We start from the raw sequence: 12367 nt of genomic DNA, 5'->3' as shown, positions 1-12367 counted from the left end.
GTTCCAAAGCCCCTGATAACTTTTCACCCTCTTATTTATTGTTACGATCTTTGACCAGACTCTGGGATGTGAGGGAAAATCCAATTAGGGACAATCAACATTTTTGATTAAAATAAAGGTTGTGATTCAAGACAGACAACAAGTAGGACAGTAGCACAGTGGTTAGCACTGCTGCCTCATCACCCAGGGCCAAGGTTCGATTCCTTGTCCTGACACAGTCAAGGATTTGTGTACATCCACTCCCAGTCACTGTGTTCCTGCACCCTGTTTAAAACTGTCCCATTTTGTTTATTCTGCCTCTCCACATTCTTCCTTCCAAAATCTATCATTGACTAAATCACTTTGGGATGTTCTGAGGGTGTGAAAGGTTCTGAACAAGAAATTTCTTTCTCTTTCACAGCTGATTTAAGGCGGTAGATTTTGCTTCAAAGATTAAATTGGGATTGATTTCAGAGTTAATTATTTGACTGATCAGGAAGAATTAAGAGGAAAGATCAGGTCCTTTAAGGTACATTGCAGGCTTGGTAGTTCAGTCAGCTCCACTCTCAGTTCAGGAGAACTCAGCAACTTCACATACTGTCCACAGGGGAGTTCCTTTGCTGCACAGAATCCCTACAGTGCAGGAGGAGGCCATTCGGCACCAAGTCTGCATTGACCACAATCGCACCCAGGCCCTATCCCCATAACCCCACCTTTCTAATCCTCTGACACTAACAGGCAATTCAGCATGGCCACACATCTTTGTGCTGTGGGAGGGAACCACAGCACTTGGAGGAAACCCATGCAGACACAAGGAGAATGTGCAAACTCCATGCAGATAGTGACCCGAGCCTGGAGTTGAAGCCGGCGCTGCGAGGTAGAAGTGCTGACCACAATGCAACTGTGCAATGGGACCAACATTTGTGTTTTAACTAACGTCATTGTGGATTAATCAGACTGCTGTTTGTGGAATCTTACTGTGCACAAACTGACTGCTGGGATCAGTAATAACTTATATTTATATTACTATATTATATTAATAACTTGCATTGGTGATGGCCTAGTGGGGCTGCCGCTAGACTATTGTTAATGTTCTGGGAACCCAGGTTTGAATCCCACCACGACAGTTGGTGGAATTTGAATTCAATAAAAAAATCCCTGGAATTAAGAATCTACTGATGGCCATGAAACAATTGTCGATTATTGGAAAAACCCATCTTGTTCACTAATGTCCTTTCGGGAAGGAAATGTGCCGTCCTTACCTGGTCTGGCCTACACGTGACTCCAGGCCCACTGCAATGTGGTTGACCCTCAACTGCCCGCCAATTAGGGATGGAGAATTATTGCTGGCCAGCCAGAGACACCCAAGCTACACAAATTAAAACTAAACATGTTTACTGTGGGGGTGGGGTGAGTGTGGGAGGCTGGTCAGGAATGGATTGAATCATTCCGTTTAAAGGTAACAGGCATGGATGAGGGTTTCAGCAGCAGGTGGGGTGCACGGGCTACATGATGGAGACTGAAATATCTGATATTAGTGATGGTGTGGAAATGTTGTCAGAAACTCATCTTGGGGTCAAATCTGACATTGAGATTGTGAAGGGTGTGGGACAGCCTCAGACAGTTCCGAGGAAGATGGATGTGCTCAGTTGTTAGGGAATGGGATTTGGAATGGTGACTGAAGACAATCGCTTTGATCTTCTCAATTTTTAACTGGAGGAAATTTCTACTCATTCAGTACTGAATGTGGGAGAAGCAGTTTGATAATTTAGTAACAGTGGAGGAATGGAGGGGGATGAGGGTGAGTTAAAGCTGGGTGTTATCAGTGTACGTGGGAAATTTCACACGGTGCTTTCGAATGATGTCACTTAATGGCAGCATGTGGATGAGAAATAGGAGGGACCACAGATAGATCCTTGGGGAACATCAAGTTCAGGGGCCTTGGAGAGGAAAAGGAAGCTGGAGAGGAGGTCAAAGATTGATTTTTCAGAATGTGTGGTGACAGTGGATTTAAAGGTGAGAAGGATTAGGACCACAAGTAAACAGTATCAATTAATATAGAGAAGGCAAATGGTCAGCAGCTTAGTGTGAATAGGGTCAATAGAACATAAGGGTCATGGGGGTTGTGGGGTGGGGTCATGCACAAGCTGAGTTCTGACAGGGCATAAGAGACAGATGGGAGGGAAACTGGAGAAAAATGTGAGTTCCAGACTTAGTTAAGGATAGTTTGGCCCGGTGTGCTTGTGGAAGGAAGGGAAGCAGCAGAGGCAGCTGACCAGATTGTCTCCATGTTAGTGCCAAAAAGTTCCATGAGCCTCTCACACTCGTTGTTGGTGAGCATGGATGAGACAGGGGAGAGAATTTCAAAAGGAACAAACTGTAACAGCTGTTAAAAAAGATTCAGCACAGTGTATTTTACACAAACTATTTTCTTAAGCAAAAAATATTAGCCCCTGTAACTGGGCTGGGGTTTGAAAAAGAACAGAAAAAGACTCCAATGAATTCATTGACTGAAGTTACTCACAAAGTTGCTGGTGTCTCAGCAGGTGGAATGACGGAGTGAATCCCTTTCTATATTCCACAGTCTTTTCTTGGTTTGAATTTGCTGGTGTACAGTGAGTTCAGATGATCGCCTGAACCCAGTCCCAGAGCAGGAGCACCTGAACGGTCTCTCATCAATGTGAATTCGCTGATGGAACATCAGATCTCAACGTCTTTTATAGCATTTACCACAGTCCAGATATTGGAAAAGTCTCTCCTCAGTGCGAACACATTGATGGGACATCAGATTCTCAAAACCTTTAAAGCACTTAAGCATTTAAATGGTCTCTTGTCGTAAACTCGCTGGTGTCTCAACATCTTGGATGAATCAGTGAATCCTTTCCCACGCTTGGGGCAGGTGAACGGTTTTCCAAAGTGTGGACTCGCTGGTGCTTCAACAGGTTGGATAAATCATTGAATCCTTTCCCACACACATTATAACTGAATGGCCTCTCCCCAGTGTCTCAGCAGGCTGGATAAATCACTGAATCCCTTCCCACACTTAGAACAAGTGAAAGGTTTCTCCCCAGTGTGACTGTGTTGATGAGTTTCTAGCTGAGACGGGCAACAAAATGACTCCTCACAATCCCTGCGTTTCCATGGTGTCTTCGTGTAAACACGTTTATGTTGCCGCAAGCCTGATGATCGATTGAAGCCTCATCTACACACAGAACAGGTGTATGGTTTCTCCCCACTCTGAATGGTGCTTTTTCCTTCCATGTTCAAGACTCAATGATATTCAGTTCCAATAACTTGGGTGAACTTATCAGACCCTGGTGTGATGTTTCGTTTCCTGTTCCCCAAATACAAAACTTCCCCTTTTAAGGCCCTATCAAATTGATTTAAAACAGAAAGAAAATGAGTGAGACAGAACGAAAAAAACACAAAGGCAGGTTTTAAAATTGAGCTGAATGAATCAGGTAATTTGTGGGGCTGGCACTAGGAAAGAGCAACTATGACAGTTGCCTCCTTCTGCTCTGTAGGAATTCTATGAGACTCGGACGTTCCCGTGAGGGAATAGGTTCTGGAGAACAGTATTTGCTTCCTTTTCATTCCTGCGCTGTCACTGCTCTGTCTGATCAATAAGACATTGGGACTCAGAGGGATGATGTAGTTTGATGGACAGGTTGTCTCCATTCTGAACAATGTGGAACTCAGGAGCAGCATTGTGTACTATCTACAAGATGCACTCCAGAAATTCATCTTAGCACCTTCCAACCCACAACCACTTCCATCTAAAAGGACAAGGGCAGCAGAGACATGGGAACGCCACCAACTGCAAGCTCCACTCCAAACCACTCACCATCCTGACTTGGAAATATATCGCATTCCTTCGCAGTCACAAGGTCAAAATCTTGGAATTCCCTCCCTACCAGCAGCATGGATGTACCTACACCATATGGACTGCAGTGGTTCAGATCCCAACAAACACGGTGTCTGCACCTGCGCGCTGCTGCACATTGCCCCTTACAAAGATATCGGCCGCACATGCGAACTGATGAACATTACTACCGACAGAACAGCATCAGTCACAATCCAACACTTGTAATCACTTGTGAACTTGCTGATGCCAATCCAACAGGAGAAAAACCCTCTGACCCTCCCACTTCACCAACTGTCAGAATGAACATGGTTCTGTCCTGGGTGTGATTAACAGCAGAATCCAACACTTGTAATCACTTGTGAACTTGCTGATGCCAATCCAACAGGAGAAAAACCCTCTAACCCTCCCACTTCACCAACTGTCAGAATGAACATGGTTCTGTCCTGGGTGTGATTAACAGCAGAATCCAACACTTGTAATCACTTGTGAACTTGCTGGTGTGTCCGCATGTTCGATAACTGAGTGAATCCCTTCCCACAATCAGAGCAGGTGAATGGCCTCTCCCCAGTGTGAACTCGCTGGTGTCTCCTCAGGTCAGATGAATCACTGAATCGCTTCCTGCACTGGGAGCAGATGAACGGCCTCAGCCCAGCATGAACTCGCTCGTGTTTCCTGAGGTCAGATGAATGGCTGAATTGCTTCTCACACTCAGAACAGGAGAATGGCTTCTCCCCAGTGTGGACTCGTATGTGCGTCCGCAGGATGGATGAATTACTGAATTCCTTCCCACACACAGAGCAAGTGAATGGTCGCTCCCCAGTGTGAATTCGCTGGTGTGACTGTAGGTGGGATAACTGGGTGAATCCCTTCTCACAATTAGGACAGACAAATGGTCTCTCTCCAGTGTGAATTCGCTGGTGTGTCTGTAAGATGGATGGGTTACTGAACCTCTTCCCACAAACAGGGCAGATGAATGGCTTTTCCCCTGTGTGACAACGTCGATGAATTTCCAGGTGAGACGGGCAACGAAAACATTTCCCACAATCTCCACATTTCCATGGTTTCTCCATGGTGTCGATGTCCTTGTGTCTCTCCAAGTCTGACAATCAGTTGAAGCCTCGTTCACACATACACCCATGTGCAGTCTCTCCCTGCTGTGAATGATGTGATGTTTCTTCAGCCAACGTAACTGATTAAAATGTCTTTCACAGTCACCGCATTGTACACTCTCAGTCAGGTGTCTTTCTCTGTACTATTCCAGTCACACTGATATTAAAATCTCTCACAGCAGACAAAAACTGAAGGTTGATGATATTCAGCTCCCGATGAATGGAATGACTCTGTCAGATCCTGATGTGCTGTCTACTTTGAGTGTTCTGTCTGCGATATTGCCTCTCCTAATATATTGTAAAAGAATTTACAAACGTTATCAGATACAGTACAGGGTAGAAATTCAGAACAGAATTTTAATTGCTAAGGAACATTCATTCTTCTCTCATTTATTGAAGGCTGTAAATATCTGGACCACATACTCTCTATTCACATTCTGCTGTATTCAATACACACCCAATAACACTATGATCTATAATTATACAGTACTCTATCACATGATTAGAGATACACAGAACTGTTAGGGAGTATTTTATTTCAAAAGTGTTGCTGACCTGAAACTCTCTGCCGACTAGCTTGTTTGAAGTAGAAGAGGAGAATGCGCAAGGATATTTTGGCCTTGGAGGGAGTGCAGAGGAGGTTTACTAGGCTGATACCGGAGTTGAGGGGGTTGAGCTATGAGGAGAGGCTGAATAAACTAGGCTTGTACTCGTTAGAGTTTAGAAGAATGAGGGGAGATCTCATTGAGACGTATAAGATGATGAATGGGACGGATAGGAAAGAGGTGGAAAGACTCTTCCCGCTCAAAAAAGACAGTAGGACTAGGGGGCACAGCCTCAAGATAAAGGGGGGGCGGTTTAGAACGGAGTTGAGGAGGAACTTCTTCACTCAAAGGGTGGTGAATCTCTGGAATTCTCTGCCCGTTGAAGTGGTGGAGGCTGCCTCGCTAAATATTTTTAAGAAGCGGGTTGATGGGTTTTTGATAAGAGAGGGGATTAAGGGTTATGGGGAGAGGGCGGGAAAGTGGAACTGAGCCACGACAGATCAGCCATGATCTTATTGAATGGCGGGGCAGGCTCGAGGGGCCAGATGGCCTACTCCTGCTCCTATTTCTTATGTTCTTATGTTCTTATGTTCTTATAATTTCAGAATTAAATTGAAGGGGCTCTTCAAGGAAATAAACGTGTAGGGGGAATGGGGATGTAGAGAAGATATGGGAGTGACTAGATTGTCCTCCAGAGTGTTAGCATGAGCCCAAGTTACTGAATGGACACTTTGTGTCATAATGACTCTGCTGGAAATGCATATTGTAGCTGCAGCGGAATAATACAAGATTAGAAGTAACTACTGTATTTTATTACAAATACAGATCTAATCTGTACCATATTACAAGACTAGACATCTCTGGCCTATCTTAATTTACTGTCCCCTTAAAAGTCAGCCAACTCCTGGAGAAACTATCTCTTTAATTGTGAACATTAGGAAAGAGATCATCCTTTTACCCAGACAAATAAATGTGTCAAACTGAGGGAGTGAAAGAATGTCAATGTCTCTGATAGAGAGAGTCCTGGGCCAACCTTCCCAGAGTCTGCAGCCTCCCTGGATTCACTTCCTTTCCCTTCAGTTGCTGCAAGTCCCCAGTTTCCCTCAGAATGAGAAAAGAAATGGAAAGAGGGAGAAAAGAAAGTGTTTTACTCACAAATGAAGGCGACAGGAGGAGGTTTCAGTCTGTTGTGGACCTCAATCTGAGTGTCACAAAGACCTGATTGGATGGAGGACCAGAGTCCTTCCGGTCCTCCAACTTCTCCCATTGGTCAACACCCCAGCACGAGGGTCAGGAGGCGGGCTAACCCGCGCATGAGCAGCCTCCCCTCGCCCTTGGACATGCGCAGTCCCGGGCCGGGGGGGGCAGGGGGAGACCACCGAGCGGCTTCTCGCTCTGGCCGGAGCCGCCAGCCGCTTGTCTGGAAACCTTAGCTCCCAGGGGTGGGGGGGGGCGGGGCTCCCGGGTCTGCGCGCTTGCGCACTGAAACTCTATGACGTCATCACAGAAGAGGCTGATTCTTATTGGGTGATTCAGACAGGCTCTATTGTCGACGTCACAATGCGGAAGTTGGATTGATTCAGATTTCAGGTTCAGACTCCCTCCTCTGGGCAACATCTGGGAGGAAGTCAGTGTCTCCCCCTTTCCATTTCTATTCTCATTCTGGGGGAAATTGGGGACCTGCAGCAACTGAAGGGTAAGGAAGTGAATCCAGGGAGGGTGCAGACTCTGGAAAGGTTGGCCCAGGTTTCTCTCTCTCTTAAAGACATTGGCATCCTTTGTAGTGTTGCACAGGGACTAGAAATGACTGTTCTGAATTTCTATCTTGTTCTGACAGTGATGACTTTTGTAAATTCTTTTTACAGGATATTAGAAGGAGACGATTTGCCGATAGAAATCTCAAGATCGAACAGTCACTCAATTCATGGGAACTGAATGTCATCAGTTTTGAATCTGGAACCAGAAACGTTTATCTTTTTGAATTGGGTGAACAATTTGGTGTGAACAGTAAAGCATTGAGGCACGTGGAACCAAAGTGACAGTGTTCCAGTGCACATTTTGTGAAAACTGCAGGAGAGACAGAAAGACACTCAGATCATGGAAAAACCATGGCAATGTGGCGACTGTGAAAAGTCATTCCGTTCCCCATCGGTGCTGGAAATTCATCGACGCATTCACACTGGGGAGAGGCCATTCACCTGCTCCAGTTGTGGGAAAGGGTTCACTCGGTTATCGATCTTGCTGACACACCAGCGAGTTCACACAGGGGAGAGGCCCTTCACCTGCTCTGATTGTGGGAAGGGATTCACTCAGTCATCACACTTGCTGATACACCAGCGAGTTCACAATGGAGAGAAGCCATTCACTTGTCCCGTGTGTGAGAAGGGATTCAGCGATTCATCCACCCTGCAGACACACCAGAGAGTTCACACTGGGGAGAGGCCATTCATCTGCTCCATGTGTGGTAAAGGATTTGCTCAGTCATCCAACCTGTATTCACACCAGCGAGTTCACACCGGAGAAAGACCATTCCCCTGCTCTGTGTGTGGGAAGGGATTCAGTAACTCTGCCAACCTGCTGAGACACCAGCAACTTCACACTGGGGAGGCTTCCTTCACCTGCTTTGAGTGTGGTAAAGGATTCAGTGATTCATCCAATCTGTTTTCACACCAGCGAACTCACACTGGGGAGAGGCCATTCACCTGCTTTCTGTGCGGGAAGGGATTTAGTCAGGCATCCAGCCTGCAGACACACCAGCGAGTTCACACCGGGGAGAGACCATTCACCTGCTCTGTGTGCGGCAAGGGATTCAGTGACTCGTCCAACCTGATTTCACACCAGCGAGTTCACACTGGGGAGAGGCCATTTAACTGCTTTGTGTGTCAGAAGGGATTCAGTCGATTCTCCAACCTGCTGACACACCAGCGACTTCACACTGGGGAGAGGCCGTTCACCTGCACTGAATGTGGAAAGGGATTCACACGGTCATCCCACCTGCTGAGACACCAGCGAGTTCACAAGCGATTACAAGCATTGGATTCTGCTGTTCATCACACCCAGGACTGAACCACGTTCATTCTGACAGTGGGTGAAGTGGGAGGGTCGGAGGGTTTCTTCCTGCTGGACTGGCAGGTCTCAGGACTTTGCTCCCAGTGGGCTGATGCTCTTTGAGCCTGGGAGAGCACATCTCCACTGAAATGATCCACAAAAACTGGTGAAGGATGTTTATTTTAGCCTCGATTGTAAACAGTGTTTTCCCTGCCACTACAGGTAGATCTAAAATAAATACATTTCTCTCTGTTCTGTTGAGTCTACAAGCACAGGGCCAGGCCAGTGGGCTCAATCAGTCTGTGTCAGTATATATGAGCCTCCACCCACCCCTCTTCATCTCCCCCCATCAGCATATCCTTCTATTCCTTTCTCCCTCATGTGTATCTACCTGCCTGTTTCAATGTAGTCATTGCTATTCACCTCAACCACTCGCTGTGGTAGCAAGTTCCACATTCTCACCACTCGCTGGGGTAAGAGGTTTCTTACTGAACTCCCTATTAGATAATTAAATCTCTGAAAATGTACTCTGCATTTATAACAAAAAGGATGAATTGTCCACGTGGGTAGAGGTAAATGTCTGTCCTGATAGACATTAGAGAGATTTGGTTGAAAGGTGACCGAGGCTGGGATCTAAATATTGAAGGGTATTTGACATAACGGAATAGCAGGAAAGTGACGGGATCTCTCCCATTGATTAACAACGGCGTTAGTTCAGTACAGAGAGACCATCTTAGCCTGAAAGATCAGGATGAGGAATGGATTTGGGTCGAGATAAGAAATAGAAAAGATATGAGGTCTCTTGTGGGAGTAATTAATGGCCCCTTACCTAAGTTACACAACTGATTTATTTATATATAGCATATTTATTTATTAGTGTCACAGACTAGCTTACATTAACTCTGCAATGAAGTTACTGTGAAAATCCCCTAGTCGCCACAACCCAACACCAGTCTGGGGACACTGAGGGAGAATTTAGTGTGGCCAGGGTGCCCCACCAGCACGTCTTTCGGACTATGGGAGGAAACCGCAGCACCCAGAGGAAATCCGTGCAGATGTGGGGAGAACGTGCAGACACAGACAGTGACCCAAGCTGGGAATGGACCACGGGTCCCTGGTGCCATGAGGCAGCAGTGCTAACTACTGTGCCACCGTGCCGCTCTAAGATACTATATTACACTGCACATAAACAAAATAAATACCTGATCAAAAAGGACTCAGAAAAAGTACAAACTTATAACTCTCAACTCCTGTTCACAAATACAGATCAAATACTTCATCATTTCCGGTTCCCAGGCACATCATTTTCTCATTATTTTGTTCTGATTATTCAAGTATCTCTATTAAACTCAGAGATAATATTATTTTATTCCATGACTTCATATAAACTAACATTTGAAGCTATACATTGTTTTAGAACTGTATTTACACAAATCTTCACCCAAAGCATTCCAAAGACTCGTCCACAAACTGAAATATACGCAGACTCCAAAGTTGTACAAACAGAACACTTTTAAGAACATAAGAAATAGGAGCAGGAGGAGGCCATCTAGCCCTTCGAGCCTGCCCCGCCATTCAATAAGATCATGGCTGATCTGAAGTGGATCAGTTCCACTTTCCCACTTTCTCCCCATAACCCTTAATTCCCCTGTCTATCAGAAACCTATCTACCCGTGATTTAAATATATTTGGCGAGGCAGCCTCCACCACTTCAACGGGCAGAGAATTCCAGAGATTCACCGCCCTTTGAGTGAAGAAGTTCCTCCTCAACTCTGATCTAAACTGCACCCCCCCTTATCTTGAGGCTGTGCCCCCAGTCCTACTGTCCTTTCTAAGCGGGAAGAATCTCTCTACCTCTACCCTATCCATCCCCTTCATTATCTTATACATCTCTATAAGATCCCTCCTCATCCTTCTAAACTCCAATGAGTGCAGACCCAGTCTATTTTTTAAACTTTTTTTTTCTATTTAATTCATGATCATTATCCTTTAAAGTCAATAGTTTCTTTGCAAATTTTGAAGCTTTTTTTTGCTTTTTCCAAAATCTTTGCAGTTTTCAGTTCAACTGACTCCCTTAACTTCAAAACCTGGACATTTTATAAATAATTTATTGCTAATCATTTGGCTTTTTTTCCTGTAACTTATAGATCGGATTAATAGAGTTTATTTATTAGTGTCACAAGTAGACTTGTATTAACACTGCAATGAAGTTAATGAAAATCCCCCCAGTCAGCACACTCCGGCATCTGTTCGGGTTACACCGGGGGAGAATTTAGCATGACCAATGCGCCCTCACCAGCACATCTTTCGGACAGTGGGAGGAAACCCACGCAGACACAGGGAGAATGTGCAGACTCTACACAGTGACCCAAGCCAGGAATTGAACCTGGGTCCCTGGCACTGTGAGGCAGCAGTGCTCACCACAGTGACACCATGTCGCCCAAATAGTCATGTTCCATAACGTTGCCCCAAACCGCTGGAGAATCATCTCAAGCGAACAATACGAAATATACAATGACTGTGGATCCAATAAAAGTTTAATTTTACTCAGAATTTCAAAGAACACAGCACGGGAAACAGGCCCTTCGGCCCAACAAGCCCGCGCCGCCATTTTAACATTCTGAGTTCCCTCCTCTACCTATGACCTTTGTCTACAACTATTGGGGAAGATTGAGGGAAGACTAATTTAGGGACAATTTGTTACACCAATCAGCCTAAGAGCACATCTTTGGGGTGTGGGAGGAAACCGGAGCACCCGGAGAAAACCCACGCAATCACGGGGAGAATGCACAAACTCCCACAGACACCGGCCCAAATCCATGTATCTGCACAGCAAACAGTGATAGTCACTGAGCTGTCATGTTGCCCGTCAGTTTAAGCGTACACTAACAACGTGAAGCACTAGGCAACTCTCAAAGCAACATCCAAGAGCAGCCCTCGTACGACCCACCACGTGTATGCCCCTTGTTGGACAACAAGGCGGACAGAATCACCTGTGGATGTCAAAAAAAGACATCAATAAACATACACAACTTATACAGATATTTACGGAAGATCCCCAGAACATAGAACACTACAGCACAAACAGGCCCTTCGGCCCACAAGTTGCACCGATCACATCTATACCTACCAATCCATAGAACTATCTGTAACTTCCAATCCCATTAGATCCCATATACTCATCCAGAAGTCTTTTAAAAGACTCCAGCGAGTTCGCCTCTACCACCACCGACGGCAGCCGATTCCATTCACTCACCACCCTCTGAGTGAAAAACTTACCCCTAACATCTCCTCTGTACTTGCTTCCCAGCACCTTAAACCTGTGTCCTCTCGTAGTGACCATTTCAGCCCTGGGAAATAGCCTCCAAGAATCCACCCTATCTATTCCTCTCAACATTTTATAAACCCCCATCAGGTCGCCTCTCAACCTTCGTCTCTCCAGGGAGAAGAGACCGAGCTCCCTCAACCTATCTTCATAAGGCATGCCTCCCAATCCAGGCAACATCCTTGTAAATCTCCTCTGCACCCTTTCAATAGCTTCTACATCCTTCCTGTAGTGAGGTGACCAGAACTGCGCACAGTACTCCAAGTGGGGTCTGACAAGGGTCTTTTTTAGTTGCAGCATTACCTCCCGACTCCTAAACTCAATCCCTCGATTAATGAAGGCAAACGTAAGTCAGGTGAGCCATAAAATATGTTGGATGGTCCACAGGAATCTATTGATTCCCAGAAATGTCCTGAGGCTCTTGATCCTTATTTAGAACAATGGGCAATAAATGCTGTACCAGCCAGTGGCACCCACATTCCAGGAGTAAATAAAT

General features: G+C 45.6%; 1 protein-coding gene across 1 annotated transcript in view; it reads left to right on the top strand.

The window, feature by feature from the left end:
• The window catches only part of LOC145362482 (uncharacterized), a 64694-nt gene extending 55961 nt beyond the window's left edge, over positions 1 to 8733 (top strand). Inside the window, exon 8 of the mRNA XM_080218493.1 lies at positions 7587 to 8733. Coding sequence (XP_080074619.1) covers positions 7587 to 8564 — 978 coding nt within the window. The 3' untranslated portion in view covers positions 8565 to 8733. The remainder of the gene's footprint in view (positions 1 to 7586) is intronic.
• Positions 8734 to 12367: the final 3634 nt, after the last annotated feature.

This window comes from Carcharhinus amblyrhynchos, unplaced genomic scaffold (genome assembly GCF_965287045.1).
Source record: "Carcharhinus amblyrhynchos unplaced genomic scaffold, sCarAmb.v2.hapA scaffold_38, whole genome shotgun sequence".
In the NCBI taxonomy this organism is placed as follows: Eukaryota; Metazoa; Chordata; class Chondrichthyes; order Carcharhiniformes; family Carcharhinidae; genus Carcharhinus; species Carcharhinus amblyrhynchos.
This window is presented reverse-complemented; position numbering and strand designations above follow the sequence as displayed.